The 24,608-nt window shown below is 37.7% G+C and overlaps 1 protein-coding gene across 1 annotated transcript in view; it reads left to right on the top strand.

Moving 5' to 3' along the window:
* ERCC6L2 (ERCC excision repair 6 like 2) overlaps window positions 1-24,608 on the top strand; it is an 81,378-nt gene that overhangs the window by 16,275 nt on the left and 40,495 nt on the right. Inside the window, exons 6-9 of the mRNA XM_075067212.1 lie at window positions 9,588-9,659; window positions 11,261-11,406; window positions 18,851-18,946; window positions 20,177-20,276. Coding sequence (XP_074923313.1) covers window positions 9,588-9,659; window positions 11,261-11,406; window positions 18,851-18,946; window positions 20,177-20,276 — 414 coding nt within the window. The remainder of the gene's footprint in view (window positions 1-9,587; window positions 9,660-11,260; window positions 11,407-18,850; window positions 18,947-20,176; window positions 20,277-24,608) is intronic.

The following is a 24,608-nucleotide window of genomic DNA, read 5'->3' as shown; positions in this document are numbered from 1 at the left end:
TTCAGAGTTGTCAGGGTTCCTTCCCCACTCTGAACTTTGGGGTACAAATGTGGGGACCTGCATGGACACTTCTAAGCTTAATTACTAGCTTAGATCTGGTATACTGCCACCATCCAGAAGTCAGTGTCTGGAATACTTCCTGTCCCCCTAAAACTCTCCCCTCCCTGGGTTGCCTTGAGGGACTTCACCAATTTCCTGGTGAACACAGATCCAAACCCCTTGGATCTTAAAACAAGGAAAAATCAATCAGGTTCTTAAAAAGGAAGCTTTTAATTAAAGAAGACAGGTAAAAATCATCTCTGTAAAATCAGGATGGAAAATACTTTACAGGGTAATTAAATTCATATAGCCCAGAGGAACCCCCTCTAGCCTTAGGTTCAAAGTTACAGCAAACACAGGTAAAATCCTCTCAGCAGAAAAAGGACATTTATAAGTTGAGAAAACAAAAATAAAATTAATCCGCCTTGCCTGACTGTTACTTACAATTTTGAAACATGAAAGACTGGTTTAGAAAGATTTGGAGAGCGTGGACTGACGTCTGGTCTCTCTTAGTCCCAAGAGCGAACAACCCCCAAAACAAAGAGCACAAACAAAGACTTCCTTCCACCAAGATCTGAAAGTATCTTGTCCCCTTATTGGTCCTCTGGTCAGATGTCAGCCAGATTTACTGAGTTTCTTAACCCTTTACAGATAAAAGAGGCATTAACCCTTAACTATCTGACAAGAGTTCTCTGCTATGAAGCTCTGTGATAGAGAAGAAGCTGAAGGGGGTTGGCCCCTGCAGTTCTGTTAAATAAGCCCCAGAGTAGAGCAGGAGGTGGAGTAAGAAGGCGTATTGCAGCTGATGGCACGGTTAACTAAGATCCCAATCAAAGGGCACACGGGGTGCATGTGTACCTAAGTGAGCATCCATAGCGACACACATCCTGAAAGAAACTATTCTACACGGATGAGTAACCTCTCCTTTACAACAAGCGGTTTTAGCTAATTTCATTCACATTGGTTTATGCCTACATAGATTATGCAGTAAAACAGTAATGTCCCTGAACAACAATTAATTCTGAAACTTTAGGTTAAATGGTCCAAGAAAAGGAAAGTAGCTTGAAAGAGTTCATTATATATTGAATACATACAATAGGAATAGTAAGATTTTGTTTGAGGTGCTTGGCAAAAACTTAATTCACTGCTTGGTTAATAACATATGAGGTCCGGGTCTTGTTGAGTGTACGGAAAATAGATCCTTGTGGATTTAGGTTAGCATTCAGAATCTGGGAGTCATGGAGCTGGTTCGTATATAAATATGGGGCTTTTTTCTGTTATATGTGGAAAGTAGATGTGTAGTGGGCTGAGCTGTTTTTCTCAGATGCCTGTGAACCAATGTGGAGCTAACTATAGTTATTTTCCTTTTTAGTGTGTCAATGAGACAGGGTAATTTTGCTCTGCTGAGCTGTCTAAATCTTTTTCTGCTCTTCAAAGCATTTTCTCCTCCTTAATTTTTCTAGAATGTAGTTTTGGCTGGCAGGAGAGAAGTGCCTAAGTCCCAATGCTTTTAAGATAGATAGTAACTGTATAACTAGAGGGAAGAGGGAAGTAGGTCTGTCATGGTATAATTCCCAATCTGAACCTTAGTGTCCAAAATATGGGTACCAGATGAAATCCTCTAAGCCTTTTACCAGCTTTAGATCTGAATAGGCCCCTCCACCATCAGGAACCTGAGTGCCGATAAACTCTGGTCTCCAAACCAAAATACCTCCCTGGGGACCTCCCAAAGATCCAGACCCCCTGGATCTTAATACAAGAAGTATACTCTTTCCCTCCCTAGTTACCCTGGAAGAACACTGTATATTGGAAACCCCTTGAATCTAACACACAGAGGAATTCCCTCTTATCCCCTCCCTCTCTCCCCTCACCCCCCAGAAGGGCAATACAATTTTAAGCCTTCCGTGAATCTAAAACAAAGAGGAATTATCTCTTCGCCTTTCTTCCCCCACCAAGCCCCGTGGTACAGACCAATTACCTGAGGCCTCCAACTAGGAAAAAAAATCAAACAGGTCCTTAAAAGCAAAAACTTTAATAAAAGAAAGAAAAAAGTAAAAAGTTATCTCTTTAATCTAGATGGTAACTAATACAGGTTTTTTTTAAAGCTTATAGACAATAGAAGAAGCGTTCTCCAGAAGAATACAACTTAAAGATACTTCAAGCCAATACACATTAAATAACTCCAACCAGCCGAATACAACAGTTGCAATACAGGAAAAACCAATTAAAAAGACTAAAACTGTCCTTCTACCCTTTGTACTTACAAAATGGGAACAGGATTAGAGAGCCTGTAGGTATACTGTTGTGGTCCACTCTCAGAGCCTAGAAGAACAAACCCAAAATCCAAAAACCACAAGCAAAGGCTTCCCTCCCTTGAGATTTGAAAATATCTTGTTTCCTGATTGGTCCTCTGGTCAGGTGTTGTTTGTTAACCCTTTCCAGGTGAAAGATACATTAACCCTTAGCTATCTGTTTATGACAAGGTCACACTCTAGTGCTCCTGGAGGCTGGCAATATTAATGATAAAACAGTGCAATGACAATAGTCTGGAATGCTAATTCTGGAAGATAATGACTAGTAGCAGGGAACTGAACATGCTGCAAGTAGATGGTGTATAATATTACCTTCACAGTTCTGCACACCTGATTTGTAACTTTTCTTAATCCTGAACCTCTCTTTAGCAGAGACTCCTAGTTGTTCCATTATCTGTGGACATGGGTGAGGCCATGGAATTTATTTTCACTTATGAACAAATTCAGGATTTGAAGCCAGGTTTACAGAAAGAAGAGGCTAAAGCATAACCCCACTGTGTTTTCAGGCTCCCTAATTCCCATTTTTAATATGATGATCTGAGCATCTCAAATGCTTGCTAACCTTTTCCCTGAAATAGCTTTATATTGTGGATGAATATTTTGTCACTATACGTTTTGGGCAGTAGTTGAAAAGAAAGTAGTAATATAATAGCCAGTTAAATATAGGTGGTTAGATTATGCAGTGGATTTGGGTATGGAATTTAATTCACACTCACTTAGGATGCCTATAAAAAAATATTCTGTTCTCATTCTAATCTCTGATATTTCAATCTAACCACACTGCAACATTGTCAAACCTGCCATTTATCATATCAGGTGGAGATAAGTGTGTGTGAGTAAGCTTACATAAACTATCTTTCTAGGTGGTCCATTCCTGTAAATCCCTTACTTTCATGAGTAACAAATCTACTTGCATATGTAGTAGAAGGGAAGATTATTTACTGAAAATACTGTTTATGGAATGATCTTTAGTTTACTTGACTTTCTCATTCCTGTTTTTCTTCACTAATGCATCATAACAATAGAAAACCCATTTCAGTGAGTCTTATTGCTTATTTGCTTGTGAATTGTGTCTTGGTTGGACCATAAGGCATTTTTATATTTAGAAACTTAGTTAAAAAAGTGAAGATCAAATAATAAATGAACTTTTAGCACGTCCTATGTTAGTCTTCAGTTTGGAGTCCATACGGTATGAGAAATGTAGGTTTATATTAATGTAGTCTGCAATATTGTGTGTACACCTGATTTCATTAATGTATGTAAAAATGTAAAGAAAAGAGAATTAATTTTTAAAAATATATTGGAATCGTGACATGCTCTGCCCCTCTTTCATTTCAGCAGGAAAACTACTTTTTTTTCAAAGTACCAAGAACACTGCATAACACACAAGAATGAGATCAGGACAAGATGTCTAATTAAAGATTTATAGATGGGAAAGGACTTGAAAGCTTTTTATTTTGGTTACTAAGAAACTTCAAGCCTTTGATGAAAATTAGATTTGCTTTCTAATCCCCTTCAAACTAAGGAGCAGGGCAGTACCATTAAAACTATGATTCTTACCGATATTAAAAGTTCTTTAATGTAAAAGAATACTATGAGATCTTAAATTACTAATATTGTAATGAATATGAAATAAAATGCATTTGATAAAATGTATAATGTTGCATGAGGAATTTGTGAAAACAAGTACCACAAGACTGATTTGAAAGACAAGCGGCTAGTTTGAAAAGACATTAAGTTTCTTTTTGAGTAGACAAAACTGAAGATTTCAAATATTAATAGAGGATCTAATATGCATATAATTAGAATCTCAAAAGACAACACTAGTATACAGGAGTTTTTGAGCTTATCATTTATTGCAGAGACGAGGTAGTGATGTTGGGTTTGAGTTAGGGATGGCCAGCTGGTGTTGCCAATATCATCAAAGGAAAACAAATAACCAGAATATTTATTGTGAAAATTTAAAAGAAATTTGAGATAAGGAATCTTTCTATTCAGAATGTAGGTAACTACAGAAATCAGACTTCCAAAACAAGCAGATATTCTTGTAAACTCACTTTAATGTGAAGAACCTCATTAAAAGAGAAGAGTGGAATATATTTTATGACTAATAACAAGAATGATACCACTTCTCTGTTTGGCACCTGGTGAAACTTCCATTTATGTTGAAAAAAATAACACTTCTCTGAGAGATGTGGATTAGATGTTCTTTCTTTAAAAGCTGACTGAAGAAATCCTAATTTAAAGATTACTTTCACAGATAGAAAGTCATGAATTCATTACTTTAAGATATAATCAGTTTGAAAAGCTCCTTTGGATCCTTAAACTTAAAGTTTTCTTTTTTAAATGGTTGCCCATGGAAAATAATTCCTTTGCAAAGTGGGAAATCTGCCCTTCACTTTGACTGGATCTCTGTCAGAAAGTTTGAGTGATTTTTGGCTGTTTTAACTTACATTTTTGGCTTCAATTTTTCTTAGTAAAATAAAGCATAATTAATGTGCCCTTTTGTTAAAGTGTATCGTAAGGCAAGCTGGGGAGTTGAGTCTATATGGTACAAGCACATTTTGTCAGTAGTCACTTGAAACCTGGTGGTTTTCTTCCCCTCTGCCCATTATAGGGAAAGTATGAAAAACAGTGATCTTGTATTAGTTCAGTGTTTCTCAAACTGGGATCTCCGTTTGTGTAGGGAAAGTCCCTGGAAGGCCGGGCCAGTGTGTTTACCTGCCCTGTCCACAGGTCCGGCTGATCGCGACTCCCACTGGTCGTGGTTTGCCGCTGCAGTGGGAGCCACGATCGGCAGGACCTGTGGACGGGGCAGGTGAACGCCTGCCAGGGGCTTTCCCTACACAAGCGGCGACTCCAGTTTGAGAAACACTGTATTAGTTTTTGCTTTGCTTGACTGCTTCATAGAATTTTTCCTGTTTTGTTTTACTGCCACCGTATTAGGCAGTTTTGCTAAAACATGTTTTGAAGAGATCCCAGTAGATTACTGTTATGAAGTCCTCCATCATGCCTAGTTGTTTCTGATGCTAATAATCTAACATCACTGGAGAAACCTACTTAATGACTGTTTTCATTTAAACCCACTTAAACGCATGGTTGCAATATCTAATCTTAAAGTATATCTAAGTGTCAGTGGAATGAAATACCTGAATAAATGGAAAATAACTACTTCCTTTCTTAGAGACCTCAGATTTTATATCACTTCAGGAAATGCATCTCACTGTACAACAACATTTCCAAAAGTGTGTAATGCCATCCCTATCCCCATGGAAGAGGGAGATGGGACTATATATAAAAGATAAAAAATGAAGATGGGTGGGTCTTTAATAACATATATTGGTCTTGTGTGATTGGTTTTATTTACAAGAAGTGAGGGTTCAGCTTTCAAACTTGTCATCTTCTACAGCAGAATTTCCAAAATTTAATTGACCTGGATTATAGAAATTCACTTGATTATCCTTGCAAGTTTAATATTTTAAATGTTGCTATTTCAGTTCTAAAAATAAAAATACTTTCAAATGCATCAATACTGTATCTGACTTCATTGGTATAGTGGGTCAAATTGGCATAACTGAAAAATAACATTTGTGTTAAGTTCATTAAGTTAAAAATGTTTGACAGTAATTTTTAAATGCCACTATGCCTTTTTTAATGTGTGGTTTATTACTGTATATACACATTCATAAGCCGAATATTTTTGGTAAAAAGCATCAAAGAGCGGGGGTAGGCTTATAAACAGGTCACACCTACAGCTGATGATTTTAAACTGTATGGAATCCTTGAATTGAATATCTAATACATAGTCATTTTGTTTACCTGGAGCGTCTGCAGGCATGGAGCCCCTCAGCTCCCTGTGGCTGCAGTTTGCCATTCCCAGCCAGTGGGAGTCGTGCAGCTCCCATTGACTAGGAACAGTGAACTGTGGCCACAGGTTGCTGGGGGGCACCATGCCGGCAGACCTTCCAGGTGAACAAAATGTCTTGATCTGCCAGCGGCTTACCGTAATGGGCTGGGAGCCAAAGTTTGCCAACCCCTGAAATATAGGGTCGGCTTATGAAAGAGTCATACAGTTTTTGCGATTTTTACCTAACCATCTTGGGGGGTTGGCTTATAAAAGAACAGACTAATGAACGAGTATATATGGTATATATTTAAAATAGTGGAGACTTCAATGGATGTTAACCTTTTTGAGAACAGATTAGCTAACCTGTTTTCTGTTCTGAATAGGTTCAAGAAATTTTCTGAATGTGTGATCTTGGATAATAGCTTTTGTCTTTGAACTGAATAATCACAATAAATTAATCCTGTACTTCCTGTTCTTCTAGATCTCAAATGTACGGTATTTTCAAATAAATTGTTTTGACAAGCCTGCTTCAAATAATATTGTAAACATTCTTCGTGATCAGATTATTCTCTCTGATTATGTCCCTGTATGTGTTGCATTCTCAAAAGAACTATATATCTAGTATACTGATGGGCTTTTATTATGATAGAAAAAGTATCCAGACGATCTCTCGTTCTCGTGGGAAGCCTCAAAAATGCACAGCAATGTCACCATAAATTAAGACTCGGAAGATATTTTATAAACACTTTTTTAAAATCAATAATGAAACAAAAAATAATATATAAGTGGGGAAATAAATATGACCAAATGTTATAAAACTTGCAGAAATGTAGCTATTAAAGATTTTCTTGTAGTAAATAACAAGAGATGGAAGGTATTTGCTTGCATGTGTGGTTGGTTGGTTAATAGCTCCCCTCCCCCTTTTAATAGCATTCTGTTCTCAGTTCAGACTGTTTTGTCCATAAATGTAATACAAAAGCATTTTAGATGTGATGTAGTTGAACATGCAAGAAATAATGCCTGACAGTATGCATTGTTGTGAGAATCCAGTACACCTTGGTTGTGAAGTGAGAATTGTGTAATGAAAAGACACACAACTCATCACTTTTGAAGTACAGTGCTTGTAGATTGCATGACCTTGGGCATTATTCTACACAAAAATATCATTGACTTTTTGGAGAGGGAGTAGGAGTGATGAAACAGAATGGTTACATAGCTTGCTGAGTCACGTACTAGTTGCCCTATAATCACGTGGGCCAAAATCTTCACTTGTGTGATTACTCCTTCAGTTTTCCTCAAATTTTGGGTAACAGTAGTCTACCAATGTTCACTGTGTATATGACTTTTAAATAAAAATGTATATTAAATACCTGGCTGTTAGAAATAAAATGTAGTTTTAGAACTTCTTTTATAATACTTCCATAAAGATCCATTGGTTACACCTTTTTGAAAGCTTCTGTTTAGTAAGTATATATCTCCTGGGAATATACACGTCTGATTAAGACACTGATTTTACTGGCTTCATAAATAATGAAGAAAATAAGTAGGAAAATGCAAGTATCTCTGTGGGAGTCCCATGTAAATATAAACAAAAAAACTTGTCTAGTTTAGGGTGAGGGATGAATTATAAAAGCCGGTATTTTACTTAGTCCTGCCATGAATGCAGGGAACTGGACTAAATGACTTCTTGGGGTCCCTTCCAGTCTTATGATCTCGTGATTCTATCTTTAAAACATCAAAAGCAGGATTGACAGCTGTACACTATATAATGTATGGTGGAAATCTAAGCAGTAAATACCTATGTGGTGTAAAGTGATTTCACTGCAGGACTTCTAATAATCCTGATGAGAGTTAAATCCATGCACACCATAATGAAAAACCATATTTTAATTGTAACGTTATGTTTTTGTTTGAGTATGCTCACCCAGTTTGTGTTTTTCAAAAGACCTACCTTTTAGAATAGCATTCCAGTGTGGGAACATATACTTTGTTTCTCTTCAGCACAAAACCATTTACTTTTATTGGTTTGTCAAAGTCACTGCTATCATATTTCAGAATACCTAAAATCCGAGCAGACATGACATTGATTCACTTTATTTAAACAAACTGAGTGTATTTGTTTGCACTATCTCCTATAGAGAATTATGTGGTCATATTTATTACTCTAATCTTAATATTACAGGAGACAAAACTCCTTTTACAGCTTAAACATGCTGCTAATTTTTCTTAATGCAATTACATGAAATGCAAATGTAGAACGTTTAACACAGTACATTTTTTCCCAGTAAAGTAAAGCCCATTTTGTCCATTGTATAACTTACAAATTATAGCTACGCATGGAAAACATGCAACCTTATCTGATTTGTGCCTCTTATTTACCCACTAATTGAATGACATAACAATACAGAAAATGTTATGACTGTGATATTAGTATTTTATGTTCAAGATTTTTATCCAGAACTGTAAAATTAATACAGGCATTCCTCTATTATTTGATTGGTTACACTTTTAGTGAAATTTGTATAGATGTAACAGTTTAAGTAGTTATCACCGAATAAATAAAATAATTTAAATATTTATTGCCCAGTGGGAGAAGGCTCCAGACATGGAGCAGAAAATTCCTTTTTCCCTTTGTGTATTGCTTCTGCATGGTACTCCTGAACTGCTATTGCCAGATGTGGACATGCTTCTTTTGAAAATAACTGTATCACTATTATACGCAAGGCTCTGGATTATTTGCTTCCCTACCAGAAGAACATTGTGTGTGGGCGGGTTATTGGCATTTCAAGGTCTGTGCAGAGTCTGGGAAGCTGAGGCCTACAGTAAACAAAGCAACAGAAAAGAGGGGGAGCAGGGAGGGGCATACATCTGACTGATTATTTTAAGAAGACAAGTTCCAGGAAATTTTGAACTCCGAGGTAGTGCAGCAAACTAAATATGGTTAGCTCTGTTCAGAGTGGATGTGTGGATTCGTTAATTAAAAACAAAAACCCCAAACCCAGGGCAGTACAGTAGATAGGTAGTATTTGTTACAGCTTTGTAGACTAACTTCCCTTAAAGGACAGCTTGAAAGATACAAATAGCTCCTTTAAAACTTAACGTTTGTTAGTGTAATACTTTAAAACTGCCCTTTCAGAATGTATTCAGAGAAGGAGTTTATTTAAATGTGTGTATTTATTTAGAATCTCCTTTATTATTGTAGTGACATTTTTGATACTAGGAAACTGTATTAGGCTTGCAAAGCCTCCTGTTTTCCTTAGAAAATAATATGAAATACAGACCAAAACTGCAGCTTACTCTTAAAGTTAGCAAATGTAAGTGTGTGTGTGTGTATATATGGTGTACTTGGGATGAAGTCAGTTAATTACTGCTCTGTGGTTCATTTCCAGGTCCTTCAACAGCTTTTAAATCACTTCAGAAAAAACAAAGATAAAGTTCTTCTCTTCTCCTTTTCCACCAAGGTGAGCTCTATATGACTTACATCATGACTGACCTCAGCAATAAGTCCTGAGGCATAAAGCACAGGGGACAGCAGCAGCTGTCAACCACATTTTCTTTCTCACATGCACTATGGGAAATAGTGTTGATATGGACAATGTGCAGCACTAAAGAAAACATCTTGAAAACTTATGTTATCTCAAGGACAGTGGCAAGGACAAATGTAGTAATCGTCTTTCTTCTTTGGACTTGTCTTCACTGGAGTGTTAGCTGGAGTTGTCTCCAGTCATTAAGGGGGCCTACCAAATTCATGGTCCATTTTGGTCAATTTCACGGTCAGAGGATTTTTAAAATAGTAAATGTCATGATTTCAGCTATTTAAATCTGAAATTTCACACTTGTAATTGTAGGGGTCCTGACCCAAAAAAGTGTGTGTGGTGGGGAGGGGGTTGCACAGTGATTATGGGGGGGGGGGGGTTGTAGTACTGCTACCCTTACTTATGCACTGTTGCTTGTGGCGGCACTGCCTTCAGAGCTAGGCAGCTGGAAAGCGGCAGCTGCTAGCCAGGAGCCCAACTCTGAAGGCAAAGCTGGGCCCAGAGTCAGCAGCTCCCACTCTCTGGCAGCCCAGCTCTGAAGGCAGCAGCACAGAAGTAAAGGTGGCATGGTATGGTTTTGCCACCCTTACTTCTGTGCTGTGGCTGGCAGGGCGCTGCCTTCAGAGCTGGGCATCCAGTCACCAGCTGCTGTGTTCCGGCCACCCAGCTTTGAAGGCAGAACAGAAGTAAAGGAGGCAATACCACGGCCCCCCTAAAATAACCTTATGATCCCCCTGCAACTCCCTTTTGGGTCAGGACCCCCAATTTGAGAAACGCTGGTCTCCCCCGTGAAATCTGTATAGTGTAGGGTAAAAGCACACGAAAGACAAGATTTAATGGTCCTTGATGCATTTTTATGGCTGTGAATTTGGTAGGGCCCTACTCATTAGCCTACCTCGAGTGCAAAACATGTGAGCTACACAGAATATTTGTATTAGCAGCACAGAGTAGTGGAGTCCCCACTGCACTGGCATCACGCGTTAGCACCACTGAAGCATCAACCCACAGCCTCCAATGGAACAACTAGCTTGAAAGTAACACACAACTTAAATTGAGCTAAACACTTTGTGTGAGGGTGGAGGGGAGGGGATGTGTTAGCAACAACACTCAAGTTATACATCAAGCTAACAATTCAGTGAAGCCAAAGCCCTAAATGTGGTATTCTTGTTAGTGACTAATGTGCTTTCTGAAATGATGCAAACTATAACTCAGAATTATCTAACTAAATACTTGGCATGCCAGCATAGAAGATTACTGTCAATGACAGTTCAAGATCTCTGCTTTAATTTTATATCTTTTGTTGCTTTCAGTAAAAGAAACTGTAAAAGATTTAAGTAGAAAACCAATTGTGTCGTAGAGAATAAGCGGATAAGAATGTTAAATACCAATAGAGAGAAACATTTATACTCTCAAATGGTCTGTGGGCTATTCGAAATGATATTTAGGATACCTAATCTTTGTGGTGGCTATGGTGCTTATTTTAAAAGATACTAATAATGCTTTATCTCCCCATCTCTTTTTATCAGTTGCTAGATGTGCTTGAACAATACTGTATGGCATCTGGGCTAGATTACCGAAGACTTGATGGAAATACAAAGTCAGAGGACCGGGTCAAGATAGTGAGAGAGTTCAATAGCATGCAAGATGTTAACATTTGCCTTGTTTCTACGATGTAAGGGAATTTAATTTGTACTGTGTGTCTGCCTTCAGCTATGTATTTAGAGGCTTGTAGTAAAGTTACTGTGCGTTTACTTGATTGATCTTGCATGGTGTTACTTCCTTGAGGAGGAGCAATAGCGTTACTGTCAGCTGTTACAAGACTATGATGTCAGTTACATCCATTATGGGTTAAGATTACTACACTAGAAATGGGTCATAACTCTTAATTTTTGTTCTTCACATTCCTTCATTTCTGTCATTTCTGGGATTGTTGAGATTTGAAACTGGTTAGTGATAGTTTTAAATCCCAGGCTGGCCAAAGACAGTGGGGAATCGCCAATTGTTCCTAATAGTCTAGTGCACCACTGCATTCTTTATTTCTGTTCTGCTGTGCCCATTAAGAAACAAACTTTCAAAAACTAGGTTCTTAAGTTGTGTGTGCAAAACCAGCAATAGCATGTGAGTTATTTTGTGTGTGCATAGTGGACCCATATAGAAAGCCATATTTGTATCAGTTAAACTTTATGCCTATGAATAATTTTTATATATGCAGTTTGAGCTCAGTTTCCTAACACTTGTCCCTTAAAGCACTTATTTCTAACAAGCTGTAAAATCTTACACATTCTATATGCCTGAAAGGGATCTTTTCATCAGTTTATGATGAATAGTGAATTCTACTGGAATAGGCTAATTAGATATACTATTTTCATAATTTTTGGCTGAACATGTACATCAACCCATTCTTGGCTTTCTGCTTAGTTATATAATCCTTTAACTTTTAGCTCAGATGATTACTATTCCCAGACAGTGGTGCAAAGGGAGCAGATACTGCCTGTTTATCCCTGGCTGTGGGAAGACTCCAGTGGGTATAGAGCCAGTATAATGGTCTCCTTTGCTGTTCCTTTCACAGTCCCAGCACAGAGTGCATGTTGGGAGCAGAGAGGTGGAGAGGCCGGAGCACGATACATTCTAGCTGTGCTCGGCCATCATAGCTGCTTTAAGACCACTGTCAGCTGGCACACATTAGAACAGCCCTCAGACTTCTCTAACATGCATGGGTCTGGCATATAAGCAGAGAATCAAGGCTCTAGAGATGTACCCTTGCTTTCCTGAGCATAACCGCAGTAATCAGAATATCTGGCCGGAGACTTCTTGAATAAGAATGATAAGCAGTTTTTGGCCCTTCTAGGTGAACAGAAAATTAAAATGAAGACATACTATTACAGGAGCTACCTCTTCTGGGAGTTACTGTATCTGTACTGTTCTAAAAGGCTTTCTACTTATAGTGAATGTTCTGTCACCTTATTTGTTTTAAACACTTTAGGATTAGTTTCATCCCAGTAATCTCATACATTTGGTGTTATGAAATAGAGAACTCAATTAAATGGAAATGGAATCTTGCTTCATTAGTGGTTTCTTCTCCCTTACCCTTTTGAGTAGTAAGGGTTGTAAGGGAAGCCATGCCCGCCAGTGTTGCTTCATGACAGTCACCTTAACTTATGATGATCTTGTCTATACAGAACTGTATATAATATTTCACATTTCACTGAGTAAATTAGTGAAAAACATGCCTAGGATAATATGCAGCATAGTGTATGTTCCAAGAGAAACAAAATGGTACTCTCTGTAATTCTTAAAGTGTAGTTCAACACACACACTATACAACAAAAATGAATGTGTTTCTGCTTTCCTGAGATAAAGTAATCAAAGAGACTACAAGAGTCTTTTGTAACTCTCTGGAAATCTGAAGATGCTATATCCTAGTAGCACTCCACAGGGGTTTCTGGTCTCCCCAAAATCAGAGTTCAGGCACATCAAACCAAGATCTTTTGTGCAGTCATCTGATTGATGGAACTTTTCAGTATCTTATTTATTTCTAAACACATAATAAGTTGACAGAATTGGGTCATACTTTCCTGTCTATAGTTTCTTGCAAAGTTTTTGGCTGACTGCTCTATGCAGTCAACTTGTATGTGTTCTGAAAGTCTCATCTTTCAAAGAGCCAAATGTTATTTTCTGACAAATCTACTTATGCTTTATTTTGGCTGCAAAAATGCATCTAAAAAAGGGTGACTTCTCAGTACAGTGCATTTGTTTTTTTGTCATTTTATTCCAGTGGCACAATCACTATATAACTTCAAAAAGAAGCACCAGACTGTACAATTACTGAATTATGAAGCAATAATAATAACTTCATTGTTAAAACAGTGACTTTTCTAAATTTTTATTCTACCTTACGTACTGGCAGAATAAATCCATTCTGCCTGAAATTTCTCCTGCATAGCCTTTAGCCAAAAAGTACCGGTTTCTAAAGATACATAAACTTTAATGGAATAATATGGTTTTGAGAAAAAGAGCTTTCAAAAACAGCTTTTCAGTAAATATCACTTTATTTGTAAAGGCATATTTCCAGATCACCTTGATCTTAAATCCTCAATTTTTTTTTAGATACTAGTATTGAACATAACCTTGTGGATAGTCTAACTGTCAAAAATGTACTGGACAAGTTATGAGTAATATGGATGATTCCTACCAATCTTCTAAATTTCTGGAGACCAGTAGCTATAGATTGTTAAAAATTACAAGGTCAGACACTTGTATGTTCTATGGAAGAAATAGGTTTATGGCACGTATGCCCATGTCCTATCTGTTGTCACTTTTAAAGCTCTATGACAGAAATATCTCTTTCATTAAGCCTGTGCTGGCAGAAGAATCTGTCTTGAGAGGAGAATAAATATGGTCCATAATGCTTAGAGTTATTGCTGGTTCTGGCAGCAAACAAGTTCAAGTTGTAAATCTCATGAGAAGTAGTGCTATGATTTGCAGGAGTTACAAATTCAACTGGTAGAGCTGTCAGAGCTTGTAATGTCTGTGACACAACTTAATTTAAGGAGAGGGAACTACAGCATTTGGACATTGGGCAGCCTTGTTCTAATGTTCCAATATATCATGCTGGAAGAAATAAAAACTGCTAATATCCCCTCCTTCAGAGCCAAATATTAAATCCAATGCTCTACCCTGTCTTTCCCACGCTAATCTCCATGCTCAGAAATCCATTCATTTAAAAAAATATCCTAATTCTGCTTCTTGATGACAGCTAAGGAAGACAGAGAACAATGCCATTTTTTAAGTAATGGGACACCCGCAGATACTATAGAAATGAGGGCCATGTAGAATACCTAGATACATAAACATACCAAAAATAGTTAATATATATCCCAGTATTCTGTATGTTCTTACAGACATGCCCCATTACTATAAACTTCTGCAAGGCCCCATGTAATTTAGAATCTTTGCAGCCAGGCTGGTTGAACTAAAATGTCCTGAGTCATTCTTTTCAGTACTCTCAGGTTCACACATGAGTGGCTAGTGGATCATATAATAGTCATGATCTTCAGGTTTTTTATCTCTGAGTCCTTCATACGTGAGGCTTATTCCATCAATTTCCCTGCAGAGCTTGAAAATTCCAAGGGGATAGAAGTGAAGGATTTGTATATCAGTGGTCTTGGCAGTGCTGCTTGCAATTGCCATGAGATCTGAAAGGAATGTCTCAAGAAGGTTGTAACTTCTTTTTGCATCCCTACAAAGCCTAAAAGTTTCAGTAGATCAACTGGAAATGCACAACATGCAAATATATGCATTCCAGTGCAGACTTCGGGCTTCTCTGTAGATTTTTTGGTATTTCTAATATTTTTTTTCAGAATAAGATTTCTTTTAAAATGCAATTTTCTTATCCTTTTGGTAATGAAAACAATCTTTTCTAATGTGAAACAATAGCTAGTAGAGCCACGAGTTACCCTGTATTGAAGTAGAGTATTAATCCAGATATGAAGCCAGAAAATTAGGCAATGATGGGAGATGAGATAAATTGCAACGTGATATGCAATAGAAAGAATTTTAACTAATCTCACCTATTAGTGGCTACAATATTTTCTTGAGTTTATATACACTTAATTTAGAAAAGTGTGCATCAGCACTTCAAAAGCAAAAAAAGATATTCAGTTGTATAAAGGAAGGGACAGAGAAGAATAATGAAACTATTATAATGTTATAATATACATTGTTGGTTTGTCCTTACCTTCAGTAGTATATACAATTCTGGTTGTGTACAATTCTGGTAACTCATCTCAAAAAGGAAGTGGCAAGAGGGGAAGAAAAAAATGCAGAGAGGGGCAATGAGATGGCTAATCATGTAAAGATGTAAATAGTTCTGATATTTAAATCTCTCCTATTAAACTTTTGATATTAGACAAATAAGAGTGCACAAGATAGTATGTAAAATTATTCGGTTGGTCAGGTGCTCTTACAGTATTTGCTCTTTCTTGTCATACAAGTAAAAAGGAGCATCGAATTAAGATGACAAATTTTAAAATTACAAAAGAATTTTTTATGTACTCCGTAATCTTGTTTGTGGAACTCTGAGCCACAAAGTGATTTTGAGACACAAAGGATAGGATCAGACAGTTCTGTGAATAGCACTAATTACTAACTGCTTCCATAGAAACTTCCCTCTGGCATGTTGTTTTGTAACTTCTGAAGACTGTGGTACTGAGCACAGAGACAGGACACAAAAGTAAATAGACCATTAGTCTGATCCAATATGCAGTCCTACAATACCATGAACTCTGGAAAAATAGTAGTTTATTGTAAGACAGTGTTGCAAGATCCTTTAAAGAAATGAATGTAGCAGGCTGAGCATCTGAGTTCTCTTATAATTCAATGTGATTTAAACATTACTTGCTTAAATGACACTTAGAATATTAACCATTTTAATTATTTATAATGCACCAACTCATTTCTAGGTACATTCTGTTTATGAAGAAGTCATAGAGGTCTTGTCTTCTGAAACATTGTAGTATACCGAATAATTTTATAAAACTTTTTTGCTCCTTCTAATTTTTTTTTTTAAAACATCCTGTTTGGTCCTGTCTCTCCTCATACTCAGTCTGTTATATCCATTAATGAAATCTGAAGTATACTTCGTATTTCAGCTTTCAAATATTTGGATTTTTTATTAGAAACCAATTGGAAAAACATGTTGACTTATATTTTGGTCTGACTACAGGGTTTGGTAAGAGAAGCTGAATTCCATCCTCTCTAATAAGAAATATTCCAAAATACAGTGGAGGATTGTGTTTTAAAAAAAAAATTATTTAGTATCTCAGACTTTAAGAAAGCTCATCTTCCGGAAACCTCCATTAATATTGGCAAGTTCCCACATCCTCTCCTTTTCTAAATTTAATTAACCCAGCACTACACCACATTTGGAGGGAAAAGGCCACAACTTTTTTTATATTAACAAGGATTCCACTAAGACCGTAAGGTAGTGGCTCCCACTAATTTCTTATTTTTTTTTAAAAATAAGGAAATTAATTAATGGAGGTAAGTCAACCCTTTCCGACCACCTCAAATTAGCTTAATAGAATTCAAAATAAACTATTTTATATATACACTTTAAAAAAATTGGATAAACTTTTTCCATATTTTGGTAGTGTCTCATTGAGAACATGTAGTGGCTTGCCTCCACTTCCTTCTAAAATCTTTGGAGAAACCATCATTGTCCATAAGATACCACTATAAACCTTATGGAGGGGATAGATCTCGTCAAGAAAAGACATTTGTGAATTAAGAATGGTATCCACTCAAACTGTGATGACCAGTCTGCCATACATACGTATGTTACCTCACTCTTGCTTGTCATATCAGCCAAAGATGTATGCCTGATACTTGATTAGCTGGTGCTGGTTCTAATTATTTAAACTCTATATCTACCTTCTGCATCCCCAGCAAGGGATACTGTTAGAGAGATATTCTTGAAACCCCTTAGCATTTCCACTGCATCCAGTCTTATTGACTACCAGCCATCTGATCACATTGTACACAGGATGTGCTGAAGTGCTTTCTGGATCTGAAAAAAACAAAAAAGTAAAACCCAGATCAAACACATGGCATGTTTGAAATCAAAGTCCACCTAAAACAGTCTTTCAGATATTAGCACATTGGATACAAGCATTTTGCTTCCAGATGCTTTCCAGAAATTTTCCTCTCTTTTTGGGAGGGATTAGAAGGAATGTGACTAAGCCAATACTAAAGAGATTTCCAAGAGCCAGTCCTGCAACCTGACTACTCCTCTCTCTGGCCCCACTCCAGTAAACCACTTAAGCATATGTCCAACTTTAAGCAAGTGAGTAATCCTTTAGCTTCAATAGGGAAATTGTTCAACTGCTTAAAATTAAGCACATGCTTAATGGGTTTGCTATATTGGGGCATTTGTAGTCTGAACAACATTTTGAGTTAAGATGTTCTTGGAAGATGCAACCAACACATTGAGTCTAACTGTTCCCAAAAAGTCCAATATATACATGTTTAATAGGACTTTCTTATAATGACCCTCACAAATATTGTCCCTATCCACTAGGCCTGGTCTGCACTGGGGGGAGGAGGGGGATCGATCTAAGTTACGCAACTTCAGCTACATGAATAACGTAGCTGAAGTCGATGTACTTAAATCTGCTTACTGTGGTGTCTTCACTACAGTGAGTCGACTGCTGCTTCTCCCCCGTCGACTCTGCCTGCGCCTCTCACTGAGCTGGAGTACTGGAGTCGACGGGAGAGCGCTCAGGGATCGATTTATCGCGATAAATCAATCCCTGCTGGATCGATCGCTGTCCACTGATGACATATCCTAAAAGGAATGCATCAGAAATGAGTGATGTTTTCTTTTGTCATTCACTTTTCTGTGCTTTTACTTAATAGTTTGATTCAAACACAGGCACCACTGCACTCTAGTACTTATTTACCCTGCCAGGACTGCTGTACCAAGAATACTGGGAGAGGCATTACAAACTATACCATGTTTTGGTGTAAGTAATGTAGCAAGTATCCTGCCAAAATCCATCTCCCTGTGATTCAAGAAACAAAACTGGTGCAAACTCTGTAGTAAGTCTCTCTTTATGTAAAGTCTCTTTTAGCTGTCTCAAATGTCTAGAATCATAGCTGATATAAATTGGCATAGATGTGTTGAAGTCAATGGAGCTATGTAGATTTACACCAGCTGAGGATTTGGCTTATATTGTTCACTTTAAGTGTTAACGGAATGCAGCAGGCAATTGGGCAGCACTTCCGTTATATCAAGGTGAAAGCAGCTGTTTGTATTTGGGCAGGTTATATAGTCTGCCCGCAATTTGAGGTATTGTTGTGATTTGCTATAATAATCATGACTGTTAGGTGGTTATGCTATTGTTGTGTTTTGTAAATAGAGCACCAGCCCATTACTACCAATGTTGGTATAATGCTGTTTAATTATGTTTGAAATAGGAAAAAATGTGAACCTGCTGCTAGTAAGCCTAATTTTGGTTAAATAGATCCAGAGCTAGAAATCATTTAATTTGAGTTTTAAAAATAGTACTACCTAACTCCTTTTCTTGCAGTCTAAGAACTAACTAATTTTTTTAAAGGGCTGGTGGATTGGGTCTCAATTTTGTTGGAGCCAATGTCGTTATATTGTTTGATCCAACATGGAATCCAGCAAATGATCTTCAAGCCATTGACAGGTACAGTCTCAATATTAAAACTTAGACGGACATAGTGCTCTTTTTGTGTTCATTTTGGAAACTGATTTTCTCATGCAAATTTTCCTAGAGAACAGGATATTCTTAAACACAATCTGATTTTGGCTGTATCAGACTAGATTTAGAAATGCCTGTTAATAATTTTTTTAGCATTAATGTACTCAGCATACTGTTTAAAAAGTGAGTGAGAATTTCCCCAGCTCCTTTACCTCTGAATTTTAACTCTTTTTTTATTTCCTACTTTTCAAATTGTGACATCATTGGAAGAGAGAGGTATAGGACAAAGCTGTGATTATGATCGTGTTTCATTTTAAAAAATAAGTGGACATACAGCCTGATGGTATTTTTCCTGAGCTTGGAACCATCATTGCTAGCCTGTTTAAAAGTAGAGAGTATTTAAAAAAAAAACAACCCCACAGTTACTCATCCAGCTCAAGATTATTGTTGAGAAACATAGAATCCCTTAAGAAAAATAGTTGTGTTCTTATTTTCAAGCCTATGTAATGTAGAGATTTCCCTTTTCAGCATTCAGATTAATGTTTGATAGCTTGCTGTGGTGACACATGCAGGATTTTTATTTTATGAGTGTTTTATCCAAGACATTCTAAACCATAGGTTAGCATTTCACATGCAACTGATGAAAATACTGTTAGATAACTAAGGAAACACTCCAAGGAGGCTTTAAAGTATACAAAGCAACTGAATTTTGATGAGTAAAAATACATTCTTTGTTCCATCCTATTTTATGTTTTAGCTTTTCAGATCCTCCGTTATTTTGTCATATCTAAATATGTAGAGAGGACTTTTTCTATTTTCAGATACCTCCAGGAAGACTTCTCTCTCTCTCTTCCCTTCCCACTACAGAAGTGGAAAAATGTTATGATGTTGCAGAAATGTGTGTCCTTGCAAGACCTTCATGGTACCACCTCTGTGAAATTCACATTTCTCTGATGTCTTGACATTCAGTAAATCTCTTCTGTGGTTTCTGAAAATAATCTGTTGGTAGTTTGAGTTATGGAGAAGAGAAGTGAGGGCCCTAAACAGAGAAAATGTGAGCTTGGTAAAAACATTTAATTTCTGAACTTGTCTTTTAGGGAAGTTCTATTTAAGTTTACAGTATTTCCCTTTTATTGGAATTAGGATTTTACTTATCTCCAAAGGAACTCATGTTAGCTAATAACCTAGTATTCTTCAAAATCACTGTCTTTACAGAGCCTATAGGATTGGCCAGTGCAGAGATGTGAAAGTGTTTAGATTGATATCCTTGGGGACAGTGGAGGAGATGATGTACTTACGGCAGGTTTACAAACAGGTAAAGTTCACAATGTCATGATACATATAAAACAATAACTATTTTCAGCCAGCTGGCTGATTGAGTGAAAGCTGACCTACAGCAAAGTTGATTCTGTGTTGGATTTATGACTTGCAATATTAATTTATGCACTCGATAAGGAAGAACTACCCAATTTCTTTCAGTGGGTGCTAACTCAGGCCAGTGATGGTGCTTTAGATGCCAATGTTGTTCCTTATTTCAGCACTCAAAGCATGTGAGAAAGGAGATTAAGTACCTTTTATGAAGATCTGAGACATCCAATATTAAATGTCATTCCTTAAAATAAAAATGTAACAGCAAGTTTTAAATTTCAGTTAAATATTGATGGGCCTGTATGAGAACTTAAACTGAAATTTAAATACATGATGGGATTGAAGGTGGGCACAATTGATTTTCATTTTCCGGAAGGGTGGAACTGACTTTTCAAAAGTTTGGGAAATGCTGGGCTAAATGAACTTAAGAAGTGTCCATTACTCTGAACACTACCTTATTTGCGAGAGCCAGTCTCTCCTGTGAACTCCATGATCCTCCAGCGCCTCATTTTGAGGGCGGGAAGAGTAGGAGTAGGAGTAGGGCCGAAGTGGGGGAATCCCTATTGCCAGTATAGTAACTTGGATAGTAATGGCTGCTTGATGACATCCTACTTCTGAGGAAGCCCACTGACTTCCTCTTCCCTCCTATGGATTGTGATGACTGGCAGGGTCATGAGAATTTGTGAGAAAGGCTTTCCTTTCTCACAGTTCAACTTGTCCTAGTTTTGTTGTGAGACAGTTTATTGAAATCATCTGGGCAAGAGTAAGGATTGTGCCCATCATGTGACACTTTCTGAATAGAAAGTCTGAGGAATGAAATCACATGTGTGATTGTGTCCATCCCTAGTACAGCAGCAGAAAGTCACTAGTTGCTCACTTCATTTTTTCCCCAGTGTTTACTTTTACTTAATTGAAAATGTTCTGGTAAATGTACTGTGAATGAACTAGCAGAGTTCTGCAATATACTGGTAATCTAGTTTTAAAAAGGAAATCACTGTGTTTTTTAAGTGTCAATAATTAATTAGCATTTATTTAAGGACTAACATCTGCTGCTTTTTGTGCTCTTTTTTGGAAAGTGTTACCATGTTTTTTTTCTCAAAGGTATACAACTTTCTGAAAAACTTTTATATTCCTTGTTAATATCAGTATGTGTGTATGCTACTTTCTTGACTGTTACTTTCACAATGTCACATTGTTTTATTGTGTATAGGGGTTTTCTTCTTACTGGCAACGATGATCAATCTGAAAAATAAGCAGATGGAAAGATCTGGAAGCTAAGACCTTTCAGTGGAGAACACTGTCAAAATAAGTCAATTTTTAGACCTACCAACTTTGACAACCTTTTAAACATCAGTAAACATATTTTTAAACTTTATATATTCCTTTTTCCATGTCAATAATTATCTGATTTCCTAATTAAATGCATGTTTGAGAAACCTTAATTGAAAGCACCATGAAGAAAATTATGTGCTGTTTATGAACAAAATTTTCAGGTGACTTTACAGAGACATTAGTACAGTATAAGGCATTCTTTCTACCAGCTTTGTAAAGTTCTCACAAAGCATTACATTTTAATTTTAGCAGGAATGTTTAGGACCAGACTTGTACAGGTCTGTGCATGAATTTGTGTACATACATATACATGTTACTACTGAATGCAAAAAACTGATGTATTTGGAAGGGACAGGCTGTTTACACAGCTCTGACCAATCAAGTAGCTATTCACATTGCTGAGTTTATATGTATGCATACAGCTGTATGCATATAACTTTGAACACCTGTCTCTTAACTATAAGAATGGTCAGTTAAGATGTTCAAATCTAAGGCTCAGATTTTCATTAGGTCTCCACTAATTAGGGTGACCAGATGTCCCATTTTTAATGTGACAGTCCTGTTTTTTGGGACTTTTTTTTATATAGGTGCCTATTACCCCCCACCCTCCATCCTATTTTTTCACAGTTGCTATCTGGTAACCCTACCGCTAATGCACCATTAGAATCAACAGACACATTGGTCTGCAAACACCTGTATATCTGTACGAATAGGTAAACTGGTACCTAACTGTGAATTGCATGTGCAGTTACCTGATTTGTCCACCCATGTGTAGACTTTTGCATGTGGAAGTGAGGAACCTACAAATCTTATGTCTGCATTGATAGAAACCTGCTCAAAATTTTTGACCTGATTATCCAGAACTTGCTGAAAATTTTTTGTCTAATTGACCAAGTATGTTTTACGTAGAATTAGTCTACAGACAAAATCATTGGAAATCCAAGGCTGGTTTTTACATCTAGATTTGAATTGCATTGACAGTTGAGCACCTAATTGGGCACATGGTTTCCAGAGATTTTCAACAAGTATTGTTAGAGTATAAAAACCTATTGTGACCATTAATGAGAACACACAAACATGACAGCACCTGAACATGTGGCTTTCTCTATGTTCAAGTGCATCCTCAAATAGCTCTATAAACTGGGTTGTTTACTCTGTATTTAATCAATGTTTTAATATGTGTAAGTAATAGACTGCTTTTCAAAAAATCAATCTGTAATGCTTTGTGTTGTATTGAAGGATGCATTTGATTTTGAAATTACATTGGCATTTTTAATTGTTGTTTATTAGTGGAGCATGGAGGGAGGAGGAAAACATGTACAACCAATAGTAATTCAGAATCTAAAACAAGTAGAACAAAAATGTAAAATTAAGTAAACAATATAAACTAGTTAATCTGAAATCTGTGGTGCAACCTTAACTATGATCATGATTGCTACTATCTTCTTAGAGAGAAATGTATATTGCACCTAGCAAAGTTAGGGGTCAATCCAGCTATAGTTTGCCCTTGTGACTGATGACTCAGAGGGGTACTTCTCCCTTGAAAGCAACTGCATAGTCCTAGAGTGACCATTAAGTAGCCCTCAAAGGCTACCAACTTCCTAGGGACAGAGCTACAGAAAAATTGTATAGGTTTAGTAAAAGCCATCATTTCTTCCTGCTGTTCGTGCAACGGATGTCAGTTACATTTGTACTGAACACGTGACATCACTTGAAGCATAGCTCAACCTGCCTGATTTCAAGAATGTTTAAATTTTATCTGATGCACTATTTACTTAACTGTTTCCAACACAGTGGTGGTTCTTATTAGTCATTTGTACATTTCATTTAATCAGAGTGGATCAGAATTTAAATTTTTCCAGATTATTTGTGATTCAGTGACCATATTCTTTTTCACTCTGGGTGTACTTTAAATTATTGTTCAGCCTTTTAATATTTTTTATAAATTATTTGTAAACGGACACACTGCATTGAAGTACTGATACCCAAGAACAGGGTTCTCAAACTCAAATGACCACGAGGGCCACGTAAGGACTAGTACATTGGCCCAAGGGCTGCATGTACTGATACCTTCTCCCTCCCACCGCCTTCGGCCCTGCCCCCTCTCCGCCCCTTCCCTGAGGCCCTACCTGTGCCCCACCTCTTCCCACCCCTTCAGTGCCCCCATTCCAACCACTTCCCTGAAATCCCCACCCCAACTCCGCCCCCTCCCTGCCCCCAGGGGGTGCAGGGGGTGTGTGGGGTGCGGTAGGGGCTCAGGGCAGTGAGTTGGGGTGCAGGTGGGGTATGGGGTGCGGCAGGAGGTTCAGGGCAGGGGGTCGGTGCAGGGTTCAGCAGGCGGCTTAGGGAAACAAGTTGGGGTGCAGGAGGGGTGTGGGGTGCAGCAGGAGGCTCAGGGGATGAGGGCAGGGTATGGCAGGGGATTGGAGTGCAGTGGGGGCTCAGGGCAGTGGGTTGAGGTGCAGGAACAGTGGGCAGGGGGTCCTGGTGCGGCAGGGGGTTCAACTGCAGAAAGGGTTCGGGGGTGGGGGCGGGCTCCCTGTCTGCCTTCCTTGCCCCCGCGCGGCTCTGAGAAGCGGCTGGAACGGGGGGGAGCAGAGGCACAGGGATGTGTGTGTTGCTGTTGTTTCAGGCACTGCCCCCAGCATCTCCCATTGGCCAGGAATGGGGAACTGCAGCCAATGTGGGGGGCCACAAGGAGCTCGCGAGCCTCAGAAAATAACCTCATGTGCCACATGCGGCCTGTGGGCCACGTGTTTGAGACCCCTGCTCAAGAATAAGTTAGCAAATTTCCAGTGTTAGGCATAGAACAATGAAGTAGGAGGCTTAGAACATTTTTTGTTGTTTGTTTGTGGTGGGGTTTTTTTTTGTTTTTTTTTGTTTTTTTTGCTTTCCTATTCAGTAAAACTAGTCAGATTACTATTATACCACAATGGCAACATCTGCC

The sequence above is a fragment of the Chelonoidis abingdonii genome, chromosome 6 (genome assembly GCF_003597395.2).
Source record: "Chelonoidis abingdonii isolate Lonesome George chromosome 6, CheloAbing_2.0, whole genome shotgun sequence".
Lineage (NCBI taxonomy): Eukaryota > Metazoa > Chordata > Testudines > Testudinidae > Chelonoidis > Chelonoidis abingdonii.
The sequence above is the reverse complement of the archived record's forward strand: the minus strand, read 5'-3'. Positions and strand labels throughout refer to the sequence as shown.